Source organism: Lithobates pipiens, unplaced genomic scaffold (assembly GCF_037356315.1).
Source record: "Lithobates pipiens isolate NorthernLeopardFrog02 unplaced genomic scaffold, aLitPip1_a1.2 Scaffold_27, whole genome shotgun sequence".
Taxonomy (NCBI): domain Eukaryota; kingdom Metazoa; phylum Chordata; class Amphibia; order Anura; family Ranidae; genus Lithobates; species Lithobates pipiens.
This window is the reverse complement of record NW_027507788.1, coordinates 169373171-169392783: the sequence shown is the minus strand read 5'-3', so window position 1 is coordinate 169392783 and position 19613 is coordinate 169373171. Positions and strand designations below refer to the sequence as shown.

Here is a 19613-nt window from a genome sequence, read left to right as displayed (position 1 = left end):
CCCCTGGACAATGAGGTCCCTGCACTCCAATGGCCTCCACACTCACCACTCTCATACAACAGAGCACCTTTGGGATGTGGTGAAACAGGAGATTTGCATCATGGATGTGCAACCGACAAGTTTGTAGCAACTGCATGATGCTATCATGTCACTATGGAGCAAAACCTCTGAGGAATGTTTCCAATATCTTGTTGAATCTATGCCAGGAAGAATGAAGGCAAAAGGGGGTCCAACCTGGTACTAGCAAGGGGTACCTAATAATAAAGTGGTCGGTGAGTGAATATTTCAACACAGTTTTGTGAGCCCATAATCATTGAAGTCCAAAATGATCCTTGCAAAACAAATCTCCATAAGGCTTGCAAAATATCATCCAATTCAGAAGTGCTGCTAAACACCCCCACAGGGGACTGCCCAGGGTATATACTCACCTTAAAAGTGGGCCCTCTTTACAGGGGCCAAAGCAGCAAATTAAACTCAATAATATTGAGAAAAGGAAAAAATAAAATAAAAAAGCTTTTGCCCAACTCATAGAGCAGTGGCAGTTGTTAAAGCATTTGTGAAGGGAGTTGTAAGTGTTGTGTAAGGTGAGGGTTTGGGAAGATGGTAGTTGGACCCACCTGAGCAATTATGCAGGGAAATGGTCAAAACTGACAGCCAATCATAGGCAGTGAAAACATTCTCCACCCCACAGCCTCACATATGCATAGCCTTGCATAGCTGCAGGGAAAGGAATGCCTCCTGTGTCTATGATTGGCTGTCAGCTTTGACAGCTTCTCAGCAGGATGGCTGAGGCAGGTTTGGAGAGCTGTGGCCAGGTTGAGGAGGGATGAGCTGTGGAAAGGGGGAAGAACAGGAGAGCTGTGGACAGGGGGAGGAGGGATGAGCTGTGGCCAGGAGGAAGAACTGGAGAGCTGTGGACAGGGAGAGGAGGGATGAGCTGTGGAAAGGGGGAAGAACTGGAGAGCTGTGGACAGGGAGAGGAGGGATGAGCTGTGGAAAGGGGGAAGAACTGGAGAGCTGTGGACAGGGGGAAGAACTGAAGAGCTGTGAACAGGGGGGATGAGCTGTGGAAAGAGGGAAGAACAGGAGAGCTGTGGACAGGGGAAGAACTGGAGAGCTGTGGAAAGGGGGAAGAACTGGAGAGCTGTGGAAAGGGGGAGGAGGGATGAGCTGTGGAAAGGGGGAGAACTGGAGAGCTGTGGAAAGGGGAGGAGGGATGAGCTGTGGAAAGGGGGAGAACTGGAGAGCTGTGGAAAGGGGGAGGAGGGATGAGCTGTGGAAAGGGGGAGAACTGGAGAGCTATGGAAAGGGGGAGAACTGGAGAGCTATGGAAAGGGGGAAGAACTGGAGAGCTGTGGACAGGAGGAAGAACTGGAGAGCTGTGGAAAGGGGGAAGAACTGGAGAGCTGTGGAAAGGGGGAAGAACTGGAGAGCTGTGGAAAGGGGGAAGAACTGGAGAGCTGTGGACAGGAGGAAGAACTGGAGAGCTGTGGACAGGAGGAGGGATGAGCTGTGGAAAGGGGGAAGAACTGGAGAGCTGTGGACAGGGGGAGGAGGGATGAGCTGTGGAAAGGGGGAAGAACTGGAGAGCTGTGGACAGGGGGAGGAGGGATGAGCTGTGGAAAGGGGGAAGAACTGGAGAGCTGTGGACAGGGGGAAGAACTGGAGAGCTGTGGAAAGGGGGAAGAACTGGAGAGCTGTGGACAGGAGGAAGAACTGGAGAGCTGTGGACAGGAGGAGGGATGAGCTGGGGGAAGAACTGGAGAGCTGTGGACAGGGGAGGAGGGATGAGCTGTGGAAAGGGGGAAGAACTGGAGAGCTGTGGACAGGGGGAGGAGGGATGAGCTGTGGAAAGGGGGAAGAACTGGAGAGCTGTGGACAGGGGGAAGAACTGGAGAGCTGTGGACAGGAGGAGGGATGAGCTTTGCAAAAGGGGAAGAAGAGGTGGGCTGTGAACAGGGGTGCAGAGGAAAGTAAACTGTATAACCTGGGATTTCTCAGCACCCCTGAATCCGGCACACAACCTCCAAATGCGTACTATGTGGCCGTCTTCATAAATGCAATCCTTGTGGGCGCTTTTTGCGGCAGCACTACCACCTCTCTCCCTCTCATCGCAGGTGGAGCCTGTCCTGGACAAAGCATACCATCGTATCTACCTCCTGAATGTACCATCTCCCTGGGGTATAATAAATGGGATGGGGCACTGTGGAAGTATCAAATAAACAATGTTGTGTCTTTGAATCTGATAAAGGGTAGCCATTGTAACATACAGTCTGTTTTGGACCATCCCACTGAAGAAGGAATTTCTTATATTCCGAAACATGTTGGGATCTTCTATATAATTGGCTGTGGTTTAGCCTCCTACAACGAGATCACCGCATGCCTAAGATAACAGTTCTGTATTGTATACATTATGACTACCATGTTTTGATTTTAACTTTGCATCTGTGATGTTCACCTTCAGATTTTATTTTTAGATTTAAATAAAACTTTGTACTTTTACTACACATCTCTACTTTTGTCTGGTGTGACTACTGCCTACAAAGTCTCAGGGGCACTTCCTTGTTCTCTAGACAGGGGTGAGATGTAGAATGGGGGGGGGGGGGCAGAAGAGATCAGCTGTGATTTGGAGGAAGAAGAGGTGATCTGTGGACGGGGGGTGCAGAGGTAAGCAATAGATTAGGGCTGCAACTAACGATTATTTTCATTTTAATAATCTTTAGTGGGGGACAAATCGACGTTTGTTTTCAACCACAGTTACAGGAAAATTTAGAAATAAATAATAGAAAACTTCTCGGTCAAAGGAATTTTCAGACAGTGTATGTAGTTTTCGTTCAGAAATTACATTCATTTTAAAACAAAGTTAAAAACGTGAACATTTCAAACAACATTCCTTCATTCGACAAATGTAAAAGATTTTCATATGAATATTCTCGTCTGAAAATTGATCCGTGTGGCCAGCATAAGGCTCGGTACACACCTATGCAGTCTGCTTTTGATCTGTTTCTATGGTACTTTTGCTGTGCGTTAAGTACAGTATGGAGTGCCCCAATATCAAAGTAAAATCAACTTCTGCCTTTAGAACCACTCACTTCCTGCCCAGGACTACATGTCCCATGATGCATTGCTCCTCACACATTCACAAGTTCTCAGGCACTTACAGACATGTAAGGAATGGTATACTGAGCTGTATGTGTGCTGCACTGTATTTCCCGATATGTAAACAAATATTGCATTCTGTATGCAGGCCAACTAATCACCTGGCCGATTAATCAATTCTAAAAAATAGTAACCCAGCCGGCCAGGAAAGGGGGTGGGGACAAACGAGAGAGCGAGCGAGCGCGCCCCCCCCCCTGAGCCGTACCAGGCCGCGTGCCCTCAACATGGTGCGCGGTCCCCCCCACCCCAAAGCACCTTGTCCCCATGTTGATGAGGACAAGGGCCTCTTCCCAACAACCCTGGCCGTTGGTTGTCGGGGTCTGCGGGCAGGGGGCTTATCGGAATCCGGGAGCCCCCTTTAATAAGTAGCCTGTGGAAATCACATCGCAGACCCATTGGTCGGATAACCGAGAGGACCACCGGGCTGCAAACACCCGAAGGCAACCCCCCCACCCGAGACATGGTTGGGACAAACCTTCATGCGGTAGCACTTTTAGTGGCAAGCTTGGTAGACTTGCGGTTCCAGGGACGTTTTTGACCATCCGTGGACATCCTGTCGGGCTGTGGACGTTTTGTCGAAGCTCGGGGCGGACAAAAGAGCTGTTTTTTGAGCAGGAAAAAGAGGGCCCTTGCCTATGGCATGGCTCTTTAGCCTTCCTGGCCTGTGGGAGTTGGGTACTCTTACCACCGGTGGCATTTTTAATAATGTCATCCAAGGAGGCTGCAAAGAGCCAGTCGCGAAGGAAGGGAAGATCCATCAGGGCTTTTTTGGATGCCTGGTCAGCAGACCAGCATTTTAGCCAAATCAGGCGACTCAGCACCACAGCTGAGACTGAAGCCCTGGATAACAGAGGGAGAGTATCCAGGGCCGCGTCACAGACGTACTTAAGGCCTTGCACTAGTTGGTCTGCTAGTTCCACGCAGACAGGAGAAGCCTGTTGCTCTCCCAGTTCGCGGTGCAAACGTTTTGCCCACTCAGTCAGTGTCTGCGACAGAAGTGCGGATGCCAGTACTGGTCGCACGGCTGAACCCACAACCATAAACAAGGAACGAGCCACTGCCTCGGCCTTCCTGTCCGTGGGATCCTTGAATGCAGGAGTCCCCTCAACCGGGATCGTGGTTACTGTGCTTAACCTGGATACAGGGGGTCCACGACCGGAGGAGCCAACCATTTTTTGAGAAGGCTCTCCTCAAAAGGGTAACGCACCGCCATGTATTTGGGGACCGAAAAGGTCCGTTGTGGGCAACCCCATTCCTTGTAAATGAACTTGTCAAAATAAGTCAGATACGGGAACACCTTTAGGTGAATGTGCTGGCTTGCGGGACCCAAAAGGGACCGGTACATCAGCAGAGGGATCTGCTGGCTCCTGAATCTTCAGGATATCACGCACAGCTGTGATAAGTGCTCCAACAAGTGCTTTGTCACGCACGGATCCGGGCGGGGACTCATCCTCACTGTCCGAACGGTCCTGGTCAGCGTCGTCTGACAAGACAGAGCAGGGGTCACCAGCCTCAGCAGGACCAGAGTCTGCGTCAGAGCTCTCCCCAGAGGATATGGGGGGGGGGGGGGCAGGGGCCGCTTTAGTGCACCATTCTTCCCACGCACCTCCATCTTGGCAAGGAACGAATTGAGGACCGCCATCAGGGTGTCCATGGGCACTGCGCAGTCTGCAGGTGACCCTGTTGCAATTGTCTGGATTTCGGGGGAAGAAACACTAGTTTCTGAAGCCATTCTGACCCTACCCTGTCTGCCATCCGAAGGGAACTTAGGACAGTGACAGTCCCACCATCCTAGCTGCCACTGGCTGAGGGGCTCTTTCCCGCTGGACTCCCGACCCTGAGGAGTTCTGCGCTATCCAATAAGCAGTGCCTGCATTCCCTGTGGGCTCCCAGGTGTAGAGGAAACAAAAGCTGTGTCAGTGGCAGCTGCTGCAAATAGAGCCAAACCGCTCTGAAGTGTGCTCAGGGTTCAATAAAATGGCCGCCCAAGACATAAAACACAGGGGTTTGGCTGTGAGAGCACATGCTGCTGCTAGAGAACACTGAAAAAACTTGTTCAGGCTTCCAGCAAAAGGCAGCCAGTGTCCTGTATAGGAGATCACTAGGAAAATGGCCGCTGAAGCCCAGGAAAGCATAATGCCCTTGCCCACACCTAAAATGGCCGCCAAATAAGCTCCATGAGGTACAGGGAGAAAACGATGGCAGTGAACACAGCGCTGTGGAAAAACCTCATAGACACCTTCCAGGGTCATGAACAACAGGACCCAGGGCACCGCCCGCCAGCGCAGCCCCCCAACCCAGGTGAGAGCCCACCAGAGCCCCTGTATAGGCGCACACACACACACACACACACACACACACACAGCTCAGCAGCCACATGCAGCATCTCCCCAGAAGGGGAGGGCAGATAGGGACAGGGGAGAGAAGAGAGGGAGGTGAGGGACCCCCAAATTGACCTCCCAGGGAATGCCCAGCTGCTCAGCCCCGCCGAGGCAGGGAGAGCTGTACTTACCAGTCCTCAAGAGCTGGGAGAAATTCCATCACAGACCCACTCACTGATCAGTACAGGGTGGCTGCTGGCCGGCATACTGTGATACAGACATCAGTAGCCCGGTCATATGTATGCCCTGGAGCACAAAAGTTCACCGATCACCTCTGGAGCTGAGGTTTCGTCGTGGCCTGCCGAGTGCGTAGCTGTGGTCTGCACGCGCTCGATAGCCGGACTGGGGGGACTACAAGGATAAGGGTATCCAGCCTGTCACCCAGCCGGCTGTTGATAGTAGATCACAGGATCATTCATCTTGCGCAAAAAGTCACTCTTCTGCATAAAAAAAGAACGGACCGATGGGCCCCCGCAGGGTTCCTAGGTCCTTCTCCTTCACTAGGCTAAATAAATATGATGGCTACATGGCAGGGTAGAGGGTTGTTGCCCAAGGGGCGGTCCCCTGGGCGGAACTAAGAGTTCTGAGTGTTGTATTACAACTAATGGCTAGTCTCTCCTAGTAATAGGACAAACAACCCAATGGCTAAGAGAGGAGCGGTGTCGGTCGGTGAATATAAGAGAAAAAACGATTACCGAGCGTTTGTTTACATCATGTGATCAGCTGTCATTGGCTGACAGCTGATCACATGGTAAGGGGCCGGGACTCAGTGATAACAGCGCGCTCCCCGCAGGGAGCGTGCACAGGGGAGAACGTCCTATGACGGCCTCCCGGAAATTGAGGTCCGTGCTGTAGTCATCATTCGGCTATGGCCCGAACCTCAAGTGGTTAAAGTGGTTGTAAACTCTGGGGGGGGGGGGAAATAAAAAAAAAAAATCAACCTGCAAAACAAAGGCATAATGAGCTAATATGCATCGCGTACTAGCTCATTATGAAATACTTTACCTTAGAACAAAGCTGACGGGCAACATGTCTCCAGAATGTTACTTCCAGGTTTGCAGGCACCGGCACTGTGATTGGCCAGAGCCGTGATGACATTACTCCCATGCAGGAGCCGTCAGTCATGGCACAGCAGCTGAAGAACCAGCCCGAATGAGAAGTTTCTTCAGTGTGCAGGTTTAGGAGCAATTCACGGTACCTACAGGTAAGTCTTATTATAGACTTACCTGTAGGCAAAATTGGTTGTAAGCGGTTTACAACCACTTTAAGGGTTGTGCGTGTGCCAGATGCACACACAGTGCCTGTGATCATTCTCTCATTAGGCAGCGCAGATCACAAGCACAGAGCCTGTGAAGTGATTAGATTTCAGAGCCCTACCTTTGTTCAAAATAATTGAACTAGAAGAAAAACTAAGCTTTGAAAAAAAGAAAAATTAAAGCGAAAGGAAAAGGCATTAGCTAATCTTGAATCCAATGACCATTCCTACAAGCGGAGGCACTCCTAATCATTACACTTCAGACACACGCATTACAACATACTGTCAAAAATTGTATTTATTCTTCAGTCTGTGTTCACACTGGTGTGCTTACATCATACCTTGGAAGTGGAAAAACCAAACGGGAGTGAGGGAGAAAGTTATGATGAGCAGGTATGCAAGCAGCCACAGTTCTTTTTCTGCGCTCTGTGGTGCAGTGTGCGCACACAAAACACCAGGCGCAGTAAGAAAAAAAAAAAAAGATGAGCACAGGGTATACACATGGTCTTCCTCCAAGAAAGGACGCTACCCCTGAACTCCCCAAATGTCCTACCGGCCAAAACCAGGTGGAATCCATTCTCCGGGGACCTACCAAAGCAAGCGGCTCCCAAATACAAGGTTGGAGCACCCCTGAAGAGAGACACCAGAAGGACAAGACCTTCAGGTCAAGTCTGGGAACCTACATCCTGTTAATCAAAAAAAAAAAAAAAAGTAAAGTACTATGTGCAAAAAAAAAACAAAAAACAATTAAGTAGTGGTTTAAGGGTTGTTCACGCCACAATATCTGTGTTGCAGATGCATTCCTAAATGCACGTTTTTGATGCATTTGGTGCTTTTTTGCCTTTTTTTCCCTTTTATCTCAATTCAGGACACCTGTGTTCTGGTGCATTTTTGACATGTTATGCCACATTGCAGATGTGTTCTATACAAAAAATAATAATGCAATTTGTTTTATTTATTTATTTTAATTTGTGATCACTTATAAATAAAAGGGAAAAAAGGTATGTATAATTTTTTTTTATATCTTTACACAAATGATTTGCCTTTCATTTCTGTTTTAAACTGAATGGGTTGTTTTACAAGGTGATCGTTTACAATCACTTTAAGACACTAGCAGAAACCTAAGGATTCATGCAGCAGAGTGAGGTTATAGTGGGGGCACTCATAGGCGTATCCTCGAAAGCTTTGTCAGTGTCCAATCACCTGAAGGTACAAGCCTATAATCCAGGATCAAGAAAACTTTGCCTGTGTCCTGTACTGGTCGATAATACTAACCCTTTATATTACTTACCGTCTTAAAAGTCAGCCACCAAAACCAATAATAAAATGCCCTCCTCCCCCAGTCACCAGTGGTCAGCAGCATTTAAAACCCAACCCCACCACTGCTGGGCAATGGCATTTTAAAGCGGAGTTCTGCTAACATTTTTTTTTTTAAGTCAGCAGCTACAAATACTGCAGCTGCTGACTTTTAAAATATGGACACTTACCTGCCCAGGGCCCCCGCAATGTCCTCACCCAAAGCCGATCTGTTCCTCGGCTCTCGGGTGGAGGTGCCGCCATCTTTGCTAAGGGAATCAGGAAGTGAAGCCTTGTGCCTTCTCAGCCTGGATCCCTACTGCACAAGTGTGAGTCGCGCTGCATGTCATCACTGGTCCCCGCTGTCTTCTTGGAACTTGTGTGTCTCCCAGAAGACAGCAGGGAGGACAAAGAAGGAGCCAGACATGGCGTAGATGGCCGCAGAGCCTGTGGTGATCTATGCCCAGAAGTGGGAGCAAAATGTGACACCGGAGGGGGAGGAATCCGAAAAAGCTGAAGTTCCATCTTTGGGTGGAACTCTGCTTTAAATCCCACCATCACTACCCTGAATCTGCTGCTGCCGATCCCTTCCCTCCTGCAATCCTCCTTCCTCCATTGTGAGTGAATGTTTGTAAATCCAGGCAGCGTTTACCATTCTGATCGCAAAGTACAAAGTCACATTGATTGGCTCTTTCATTTGCCTTTTGTCTAAGACCCCTTTCACACCCAGGCAGTTTTCAGGCATTTTAGCGCTAGAAATAGCACCTGACAACTGCCCTCCATGCCGCCTGAATGTTTTCACACTGGGGTGGTGCGCTTGCGGAACATTAGAAAAAGTCCAGCAAGTAGCATCTTTGGGGCAGTATAGGAGCGATGTATACAGCGCTCCCAAAACGCCCCTGCCCATTGAAATGAACGGACAGCGCTTCCGAAGTGCCTGAAAAGCACTTTGAAAGCACTGCAACACGGGTGCTTTTAACCCCTTCTTCGGTCACTAGCGGGGATTAAAGAGGAAGTAAACCCTAATGGGTTTACTTCCTCTTTCATTCCCTGCAAAGGCAAAGCATAATGGACTACTATGCATCGCATAGTAGTCCATTATGTGTCACTTACCTGACACAGGAGCCAGCGAAGTCACCGCTGTCCCCATCTTCTCGGTGGGGTTTCGCTGCTCCGCCGCTGTAATTCGGTGAAGCCGCGATGACGTCACTCCCGCGCATGCGCACGGGAGCCGACACGCATGGCATCTTCGTCGTTGACGGTGCCGCGCTCAGTGCGCCGATGTCTACAGCGCATGCGCCGTAGACAGCGGTGCCTGTCTTTCGGCAAATATGTCCTAAACCGTGTAGGTTTAGGAGATATTTCTTGGACCTACAGGTAAGCCTTAATCTAGGCTTACCTGTAGGTCAAAGTGTGTTGTAAGGGTTTACAACCACTTTAAAAGCGCCCCCGCTAGCAGACCAAAAAGCGACGCTTAAACAACGCTAAAGCGCAGCTAAAATGAGTGCCACTTTAGCGCGAATGCACGAGCGACCCCAGTGTGAAAGGGGTCTTATGGCAGTGTGATCATGGCTGTGTGTGTAAACGGCGCTCCAAAAATAAACACCCACCTTCCTGGCATTTTTCTACAAAACTGCTATAGTAAGGAGGTTAAAGAATATAGCAGATTTTAGCACTCGGTTTTACAGCTGGGTATATCGTCCATCACCTTCTGTACGGTTCACCATCAAGAACAAAGAATCCAACTCTCATGTTTGTCTTTTGTTTTATTTGAGAACAGGACACGGTATTTCTGGTCCTAGAATGAAAGACATCGGGTGAGGTCCATCTTCACAGTATCTTGCACTTTGGGTTAGAGCTCAAAGGCCGGCGATTATGCTCAAATATAAACAGGACTGTAAGAAATTAGATTTAAAAAAAATAAAGAAAACCCCACAAAACGTATTTATAGTCTCTGAAAGAAAACACAAGGAAGTGAAAATAAATAATTAGACAGGGAATCGGGGCTGGGGCTCTTCAGGAGGATTAAATTAGAGGCTTCTTATAGAATTCTTAAAATTGAGCTTGTAACATCTCTGCCAATTTCTTAAAAAAAAAAAAAAAATGAAGGCAGAGAGAATCTGCATTAAAAACACAAAGTACAAAGCATGAAGAAAATACAAGTGAGATTCCAGTATAATCCGAGGAACAATAATAGCACAATATGTACTTCAGCCTCGACGGGAGCGACCTTCCTATAGGGCCAATATGGCCATAGCATTGTCGGCCCTGCCGATGGTTTCCTTAACCTGCAGAGCGGAAGGGTTACCGCTGCTGTCCAATAAGGAATCAGGGAGAGCCGCTGCTGTCCAATCAGGAATGACTTTTCTCCGTCTAAGAAGCCACTGCTATCACTTTGTGCAACATACAGAGAACCAGAAAGTCAATGGAATGAAACAAGCCATGCCTGATGACCATTTACAAGCAGTTCTACCAAATCTCTGAGGAAACTCCAGAAACGAATGCCCTGTGCCGGGTGCTGCTTACAGTCATACATACAAAATGCTCATAGCAGAGGTGGATTACACAATATTGCCGTCACTCTGGTGGTTGATTCAGGACAATCCAGAATTTGTGCCATCAGTCCAACGTCGCTGAGTAGGATATGAACACACAAGGGTCACTATCCCAGTCTCACGGTTTGGAAATATGCACCTCGTTGCTTCCGTTCATGTTGGTGGCAATAATGTACTGCGCTGTCTGTGGAGGATTAGTGTCTGTTTGCTCAAGCTGTTCTGAGTTGGTGGAGACTTCTTCCGTCAAACTGCCATTCTTCTTCATCTCCACATCGCCCTGGCTCTCCGATATGACATAATGTGTCTGAGGGGATACAGAGAAATTACGTAAACACATGAGTTAAGGGAATATACACTACATGACCAAAAGTATTGTGATCTTCAGGCATCTCAAGTGATTCTAAATGTACGTGTTTTTTTTTTTTAAATAAACATGTTATACTTACCTGCTCTGTGCAGTGGTTTTGCACAGATCAGCCCCGATCCTCCTCTTCTCAGGTCCACCATCAGCGCTCCTGGCCCCTTCCCCTCTGCCAAGTGCCCCCATAGCAAGCTGCTTGCTAGCTATGGGGACACTTGGGCAGACCCTGATCCCTCGTCACTGGCTGTGATTGAGAGCAGCAGAAGCCAATGGCCCCTTCTGCTGTCTCTGTGGCAATGAGAAGAGAAAGAGCAAAGAAAGCCTCTTCTCTCGTGCACACCACTGGATTGAGATCGTGAACCACTTTAATTACACATCATACAAAAAGACATTTTAAACAAATGCACATTAAACTGTATGGTAATAGTTTGAAGAACACCCTTTTCTGTTCCAGCAGGACTCCTCTGTCTCTGTGCAGAAAACAATGGTTTGACCAGTTTGGTGTGGAGGAACTCAAATGAGTTGCACAGAGCCCTGACCTCATACTGAGCACCTTAGGGAATTAAATGGGACATCAATTCTGATTAAGGTCTTCTCATCCAGGACCTAACCTCAAGAAAGGGCACAAGTTCCCACAGACAACTCCAAAACTTGTGGGGTGCCATAACAAAACTCTTCTGGGAAGGCTTTCCATACGTTTTGGGAGGGGACAACACCATATTACAGCCTATGACTTTGGAATGGGGTGTCCAACAGGATCATATAGATGTGATGGTCAGGTGTCCGCAAACTTTATATACCATATAGTATAAACGCTACAACATCCATCACCACTCTTACCTGTATTGCTTTCACTTGACCACTAGTGACTGGAGCAACAGGGGTTCCCACAGTTGCCTCAGTAATGACATATTGCCCCTGCGGTAACATCATTTGGATCTCAGAAGCTGCAGAAAAACAGGAGATGGTGATGAGACAAGAATTTAACCACCGCAATACCAATGTGTTACAAACCCCCTTCCTGTCCAGACCATTTTTTAGTTGCCAGTGCTGTGACAGTTTAAATCATGAAACACTGTGACCATATGGATTTTAAATTATATATTTAGACAGGTGGAGCTTTCTTTTTGGGGTATTTAAGTACTCCTTTTTTTTTACTATATAAAAGAAAAGCAAAAAAACATTTTTTTTAAATGGGACTTTTGGTTTACCTGTAAAATCCTTTTATTGGAATACATCACAGGGCACGGGGCACAGGGCACCTTCACATTCATTACAACAGGGCTATGCTGCCACCTTCAAGTAATTAAACATTGGACCAAAAAAGACAGGTAATCCCTTCCTAGGCATAACCCCTCCCATCTTGGCAAGACTTCAGTTTTTGCATACAAAAAAAAAAAGAAGAGTTGTATTAAGGGAGTACCCCAACTATACAAGGAATGGCGGTTCTTCCCACTACATTAATGGGTAAGGTGTAACTAGAAACACGATAAACAACAAAAAAAAAGAAAAGAAAGGCACAAACATGAGGCCAGCTACCACCCAATGTAGTATAATTGATTCAAATTGCATATAAAAGAAACATTTACAACAAAAGTAATCATCCAAAAAATAAAAGAATAAAATCACAATAACAGTGCCTCCCCTGGCCCTCCCCAACATCCAACCTGCACTTGTTCCACAGCCCCCCTGTCCAGCTAAGAGCCACCCACCTTCCCTGTCATCCAAGGCCCGACCCCCCCTCGCCCTGCCCAAGACCCACTGAAGCCCCACCTGATGCACAGAGTGGTAACTGCCTCAAGGGAGAGGGCACAAAATGACCTGGACTGGGGGAGGGGTGGTACCAGCAGGCACTACCTGAGGGCACTTACCATTCTATGTCGCAGGACCCTCGGGGGGGGGGGGGGGGTGTCAAATCTTCACCCATCATGGCAGCCAATGTCACAAGGGCCTTCAGGGAATCGACTCCCCAGCTAATGATCACTGCCTTGGACCTCTATAGCACACCACTGGTCTGAAGGCAGTGTGCTATTGTGCAGGATCCTGCTACACAGTGTATAGTGCCAACCAGCAACACTACAGGTTATCCCATGTGTCCAGTGCTGGGTCTGCGTACATTTACTCTGGACGTAGAAAAGCTGTACGCAATTGATCCAGAAGAGCCAGTCTCCTAATTCCAGATGGAATTCTTGTGAAGCTAGATATTTTTGTGATGAGACTGCACAGATATGACCTTTACCTAAATCACTAGCAAAAAAACTGAAGCCTTGCCTAGATGGGAGGAGTTATGCCTAGGAGGGGATTTCCTGTCTTTCTGCAAGCGCAGTATAACTATCGTAATGCATATGAAAGATGTCCTGTGCCCTGGGATGTACAATGAAGAAAAACTGCTTCCGCTACTTTCTGTAAAACTTACCAAATAGTCTTTCTTCATAAATTCAGACCAAAAAGCAGGGGGATATCATACTCGTGTGTACAGACAGGAAAGGTGTGTAATACTCACATGTGTTGTAAAAATTCTATATGAAGAATACTTGCAAAGTCAGTATTTACATATGTTACTGCAACAACCAACACATTTCTGTAACCTCTGTGATGGCCTTTTCCCAACCCCAATAAAAGAGCAGTACCCTTTTTGTGTGTGGAAAGTAGCAATCATTACTTTACATTACTAGACCTTTGCAGTCATTTTGAGAGATTGCACATCAATGTCTTTATAACCACTTATTTATGAAGATAAAAATCCTACATTCCCAAATATCATTAGTGATGCTCATAAGGGGCATGCTGCTTACTAAAGAACACAGACATCAGTCAATGTGATAAAGACGGAAGGACTAGCTTTGTTTACACTTGTGATAAACGTGATTGGTTCCCAACGATCACAAAGCACAGAGCTACACTAATTAGCTCTTTGAATTTTGCCTGGGATCTGCTCTAAAGTCTAATGACAGTACAATCAGAGGCATTGTGCGTGTGCACACAAACACACATTGTACAAACAGGGACATTTATAGATGTCCACTTAGAATAAGCTTAGACATAAGCTGTCTGACTATATTTTTCTGTTCTTTTTGCATTTGTGTTTGAAATGGCAATAAATAGTAATTAAACAAGAAAAAAATAGGATTTTTTAAACAGCTTACCTGTAAAATCCTTTTCTTGGAGTACATCATAGGACACAGAGTCTCAAGTAATTACTTGGTGGGTTATAGGCTTACCTTCAGGTGCTGACATTGGTATAACCAATACAGGAAGTTGACTGCCCTATATAACCCCTCCTCCTTCCAGGAGCACTCAGTTTTTGTAGCCAAGCAATATAAGTAATATACTCTCACCCCATAAAACAGAGGGGCAGGAGCTCTGTGTCCTATGATGTACTCCAAGAAAAGGATTTTACAGGTAAGCCGTTTTAAAAATACTATTTTCTTTATTGTACATCATAGGACACAGAGTCTCAAGTAATTACTTGGTGGGATGTCCCATAGCAATGCTACTTGAGGGGAGGGAGACACAACCCGTAGGGTAACCCCCAGACCTGAGGACTTATACTGCTGCCTGCAGCACACTGTGCTCGAAGGCTATATCCTCATTCCATCTTACATGCTCTTGATAAATCTTTGCAAATGTATGTACTGAAGGCCAAGTTGCAGCCTTGCAGATTTGAGACCTGGAGGCCTGGTGAAGCACTGCCCAAGAAGCACCAACCGCTCTGGTAGAGTGCACCTTAAGTTGAAAAGGGGGAATCTTTCCCTTTAAATCATAAGTTTGAATTAGAACTTGCCAAATGCACTTAGCGACAGTGGATCTTGACACTGCCTGTCTCTTCTTAGGACCCTCTGGCAGAAGAAATAAGACATCAGTCTTACGAATCGGAGCAGTTTTCTTAAGTACATTTTCACTGCTCTCACTACATCAAGACAATGTAGTGACCTTTCTTCCCTGGAACAAGGTCTTGGGAAAAACCCTGACAGGACAATATCTTCATTCAGATGAAATCCTGAAACCACTTTTGGCAAAAACCTGGACGAGGCATAACACCACTCTGTCCTCATGAATAATCAAATATGACTCCTTACAAGAAAGAGCAGCCAATTCTGAAATCTTCCTTGCTGAGGATATACGAAACGAAAATATCAGCTTCCTAGTCAGAAGGACTAAGGGAACATGCTGCAACGGTTTGAATGGCTGTTTTTGTAACACTGACAAAACTAAACTTAAGTCCCAAGGGCTTAAGAGTGATTTAACTGGCGCATTAATCCGCAGCACTCCTTGCATGAAACCCTGGACTAAAGAATGCATAGCAAGCAGTCTTTGAAATAAAAATTGATAAGGCCAAGACTTGGCCCTTAATAGTACTCAGGGCCAACTTCATCTCTACGCTTAATTGTAGAAAGGTAAGAATTCTGCCTATGATATATCTCCTAGGGTACCAACCCTTGGACTCACACCAGGAAACATAAGCTTTTCAGGCTCTATAATATATAGCTCTAGAAGCTGGCTTCCTAGCATTAATCAATGTAGAGATAACTGACCTGGAAAGCCCACGTTTATTCAGAATGTGGGTCTCAATAGCCAAGCCGTTAAATTTAGCGTTCGTAAAAGTAGGATGGAATATCAGCCCCTGAGATAGCAGGTCTGGCCCTGGACCCTCCACTGCCATCCTTACGATCTCTGCGTACCACGACCTTCTGGGCCATGCTGGTGCTACCAGTGTTACCGATTTTCTTTCCAGCTTGATCCCGCAAAGAACTTGAGGTAGCAACTGAATCGGGGAAAGTGCATATTTCAGTAAAAACTGATCCCACGGGGTTGCCAACGCATCTGTTCTGTATGCGAGTGGGTCCCCTGTCCTGGATGCAAAGTTGACTAGCTTAGTGTTGAATTTGGACGCTAGAAGGTCTACGTCCGGAGTCCCCGATCTTTGGCAAACAGCCTGAAACACCTTGGGGTGAAGAGACCATTCTCCGGGGAATAACTGCCGGCGACTTAGATAGACCACCTGCCAATTCTCTACTCCCGGAATGAAAACTGCCGATAGGCATGGGACATTCTCTTCTGTCCAAATTAGAATCTGGTTCACCTCTCTCTGAGCTGAGAGACTTTTGGTGACCCCTTGTGATTGATATATGCCACAGCCGTGTCATTGTCGCACTGGATCCTGGCAGGAATATTCTTTAACCTGGGAGGTCCAGGTTTCTAGAGCCAGATACACTGCCGGAATCACTAGGATGTCGATAGGCAAGGCTCCTACTCCCCAGCATAAAAGGCTGGCATCTGTCATTACTACCTTCCAGATAATTGATCTGTAGGACTTTCCCTTCAGCAGGTTCCAAGATAGTAACCACCAACTGAGGCTTTGGAACACTCATGGGGACAGGCACATTGGCAAGTCCAAAGCTTGAATTGTTTTGTTCCAAGCAGACAGAATACTGCTTTCAGTTTCGAATGGAATTGAGCATAGGGAACTGCTTCGAATGAAGCTACCATCTTCCCCAAAAACCTCATGCAAAGGAGAATTGAAGGATTTCTCTTCGACCTGATCATCCTCACCAGCTCCTGTATGGAGCTGATCCTTGCGGGAGGCAAGAACACCCCTTTTCTGGGCTCGTGTCTATGATCCGGCCCAGATACTCCAGCCTTCTTAGTGGCTTTAAGGAGGATTTCTGTAGGTTGAGAATCCAACCCAAACCTTCCAGGTAACTGCTTGTGATGGCTACACCTTGCTTCAAACAAGCCACTGACTGGTCTATTAACAATAGATCGTCTAAGTAAGCCAAGCCAGTTATGCCCTGTGCCCTTAACCTGACTAGAGGTGGGGCTAATACCTTAGTGAATACCCGAGGTGCTGTGGCAAGCCGGAAAGGGCAAGGCTATTAAATGAAAATGCTTCTGTTCTACTTTGAACCGCAACAACCTCTGGTGAGGAGGAAATGTATGGACAAGCAGCTATGCATCTCTGATGTCGATGACGCCAGAAGTTTTTCTCCTTGCAGGATATAAACAACTGACTTGATTGACTCCATGCAAATGGAGCGGATTTTCAGGAACCGATTTAGATTACGTAGATCTAGACTTGGTCCGATATCCCCAGTTGGCTTTGGCACTGTAATTAGGTTTGAGTAAGACCTCAAACCTTGCTCTTGTTTGGGAATCTGTCTGATCACCCCTTGAGCCAATAATCAGTCTAATGCTTGCAACAGGGATTGCCTTTTCCCTGGATCCTTGGGAACGTTTGATCTCAGAAAACGAGATGGTGGAAACTCTCAAAGCTCTAGCTTGTATCCTAGAGACACTGTGGAGAGAGTCCATTTGTCATGAATCTCCCTTTGCCAGAATTCTGAGTACATCAGAAGTCTTCCCCCCCACCTTGGTGAGAGGAGATGCCTCTTCATAAGGAGGTCTTGTATTCTGCTTTGCAGACTTGTAGCCCCAGGTCTTCCTTTATGCCTGTTCTGATGGCAGAGGCCGAACAGTTTAAATGAAAGACGCTTATATTTTCTTTTGACTGGCAAAAGAGTACTATTTCCGCTGGAAAATGTTTGAATGTATTTATCCAAACTATCATCAAATAATCGTTCTCCCTTAAAGGGGAAACTAGTTAGAAGGTTCTTACAAGGCGTCTCATCTGACCAAACCTTTAACCAAAAGGGTCCTTCGCATATGTACAAGCACAAACGCAAGGCGTGATGCCTGAATAGAATCCTTCATAGCGTCTACAGCAAAGCATAATGCTTTAGGTAGCTCGGCCAGTTCCTGCGCTTGTTGTGCAGGGAGCTCATCTGGTCCTTTAAGGACTGACAGATGCCTATAGCTGCAATTGCAGGCTGAGCAACAGTACCTGCTAAGAAAAAAAGGATTTTAACAGACCTTCCAACTTCTTATCTGTTGAATCTTTAAGCATAAGCACATTGTCCACTGGGTAAGTTTTTTTCACATTGGAAATTGCAGTGTCAACTGCTGGAACTTTCCATCTTTTAGTGAATCTTTCTTCCATAGGATAGAGCTTTGCGAGTCTCTTTGGAAGGGAAAAAATGTTTATCCGGATGATCCCATTCGGTATAAATAAGCTTTTTTAGTAATGCGTGGACGGGAAACACATGCAAAGGCTGTAAAGGCTTCAAAGAACCAAGGAAGAGACTGGCCCTTCAGCTAACTCTGTTAGGGGTAGCATGCAAGAAGAGCGAACCATCTTTGCAAGCCTCTGTACTTCAGATTGTTTAGTAGAGATCCTTGGGAACTTCAAGTATTGTTTCCTCCGCAGAGAAATAATCGCATGTCTTTCCTCCTGATCATCTGAGGGCAATACCCCATCCTGTCCCCATAATTCTCTTGGACCCTCCACTGACTGTAAAGAGTCTAAGGTGGGGGGAGGGGGATCTAGGACGCTTCCTATACACTGGATGGAGGATGCGATTAAAGCCGCTAATCTTCCCTCTAAGCCTTGCAAGGCAGAGGAAAATGCATCTTCAGTCACATCTACAGGGGCTGAAGTGTGTGAAGCAATTGCACCACTGCTAGCTTCCAATGACTTACCCTGGCTTGCCATGTCTGATCTCTCTGAAGAGGAAGACAGTATGGAGGCATAACTGGGATTCCCAGCGCCTGGGGGGGTGACACCTTAGGTACCTTTATGGTAGGTCTGGAAGACATAGTGCAAAGCACAAGCAGAGGTACACACAAAATATTTGCTTGACAATTCTAGCAAAGACAATGTCACCAAAATAACAGTTCTTTTGCTGCTAACAATAGTTTTTCCTGTCTGTAAATGCCTGTTTACACCCTTACGTACCCCAGCGCTCTGGTGTCTCTTAGTGTGACAGACTGCCTCTCTTCAGTTAAAAAGTCTTTCTGAAATGAGAGTGTCTGATATAAAGCCTCAGGTGGAACCTGATTGGCATCCTCAGCGCTTCCCCTCAGCTATGCGGCGAGTGCTGAGTGTGTGTGGATGTTACATCCATACACAGTGCCACATGACCTTGCGGACATGCCCCTCTGCGTTCTCAGGCCCTGCTAGGGACCTGAATGGCCAACACTAAGTAAGGTGAACGTACTATACACCTCTACAAGGGGGGAGGGGAAGAGGGGGAAGGGGTTCTTTTAGCAGATTTATAGTTTTTTAAAACCACAGAAGCATAGGGTGTTTCCCAATGTTACTAGGTGGAAGTGCTGGGTTGTAATTAGACCATGCAGCTAAAGCAGCTGCGTCAACCAATCAGCCACCGCCCATATAGAAGTTTATACACATCTCTGTATTAGCAACTGCTGTATTTTTTACCAAATCCCACTAGATCTATTTAAGTAAGAACCCTCTCTGCCACTGGGACCACACATGTTCTGAGACAGAGCTGCACTAAGACACATACATAGGTAGTGTAAGTTACTCCTTATAGAGGAGACATTTATAAGGCATATAAGGTATATTGAAGGAAAAAGCAAAGCTTCTTTCCTTACCTTGACCTAGCTGCAGGATACTGCTGATTTAACAGACAGATCCAACTTTCACCCATCACGGCGGGCAGCGTAGTTTAAACCTTTAAAGACTGGGGCCCTTTTAATAGGGGTTCCACTCCTTTGGGCCTTGTATAGCAACCCTCAGGACAACT

The 19613-nt window shown here is 46.8% G+C and overlaps 1 protein-coding gene across 2 annotated transcripts in view; it reads right to left on the bottom strand.

Annotated features, from left to right (window-relative positions):
• Positions 1 to 9839: 9839 nt before the first annotated feature.
• Positions 9840 to 19613, bottom strand: part of PRDM10 (PR/SET domain 10) — a 133651-nt gene continuing 123877 nt past the window's right edge. For both annotated transcript variants that reach the window (XM_077457887.1, XM_077457886.1), the window contains exons 22-23: positions 11848 to 11954; positions 9840 to 10950 (exon numbers count right to left, since the gene is read on the bottom strand). In XM_077457887.1, coding sequence (XP_077314013.1) covers positions 10765 to 10950; positions 11848 to 11954 — 293 coding nt within the window. In that variant the 3' untranslated portion in view covers positions 9840 to 10764. The remainder of the gene's footprint in view (positions 10951 to 11847; positions 11955 to 19613) is intronic.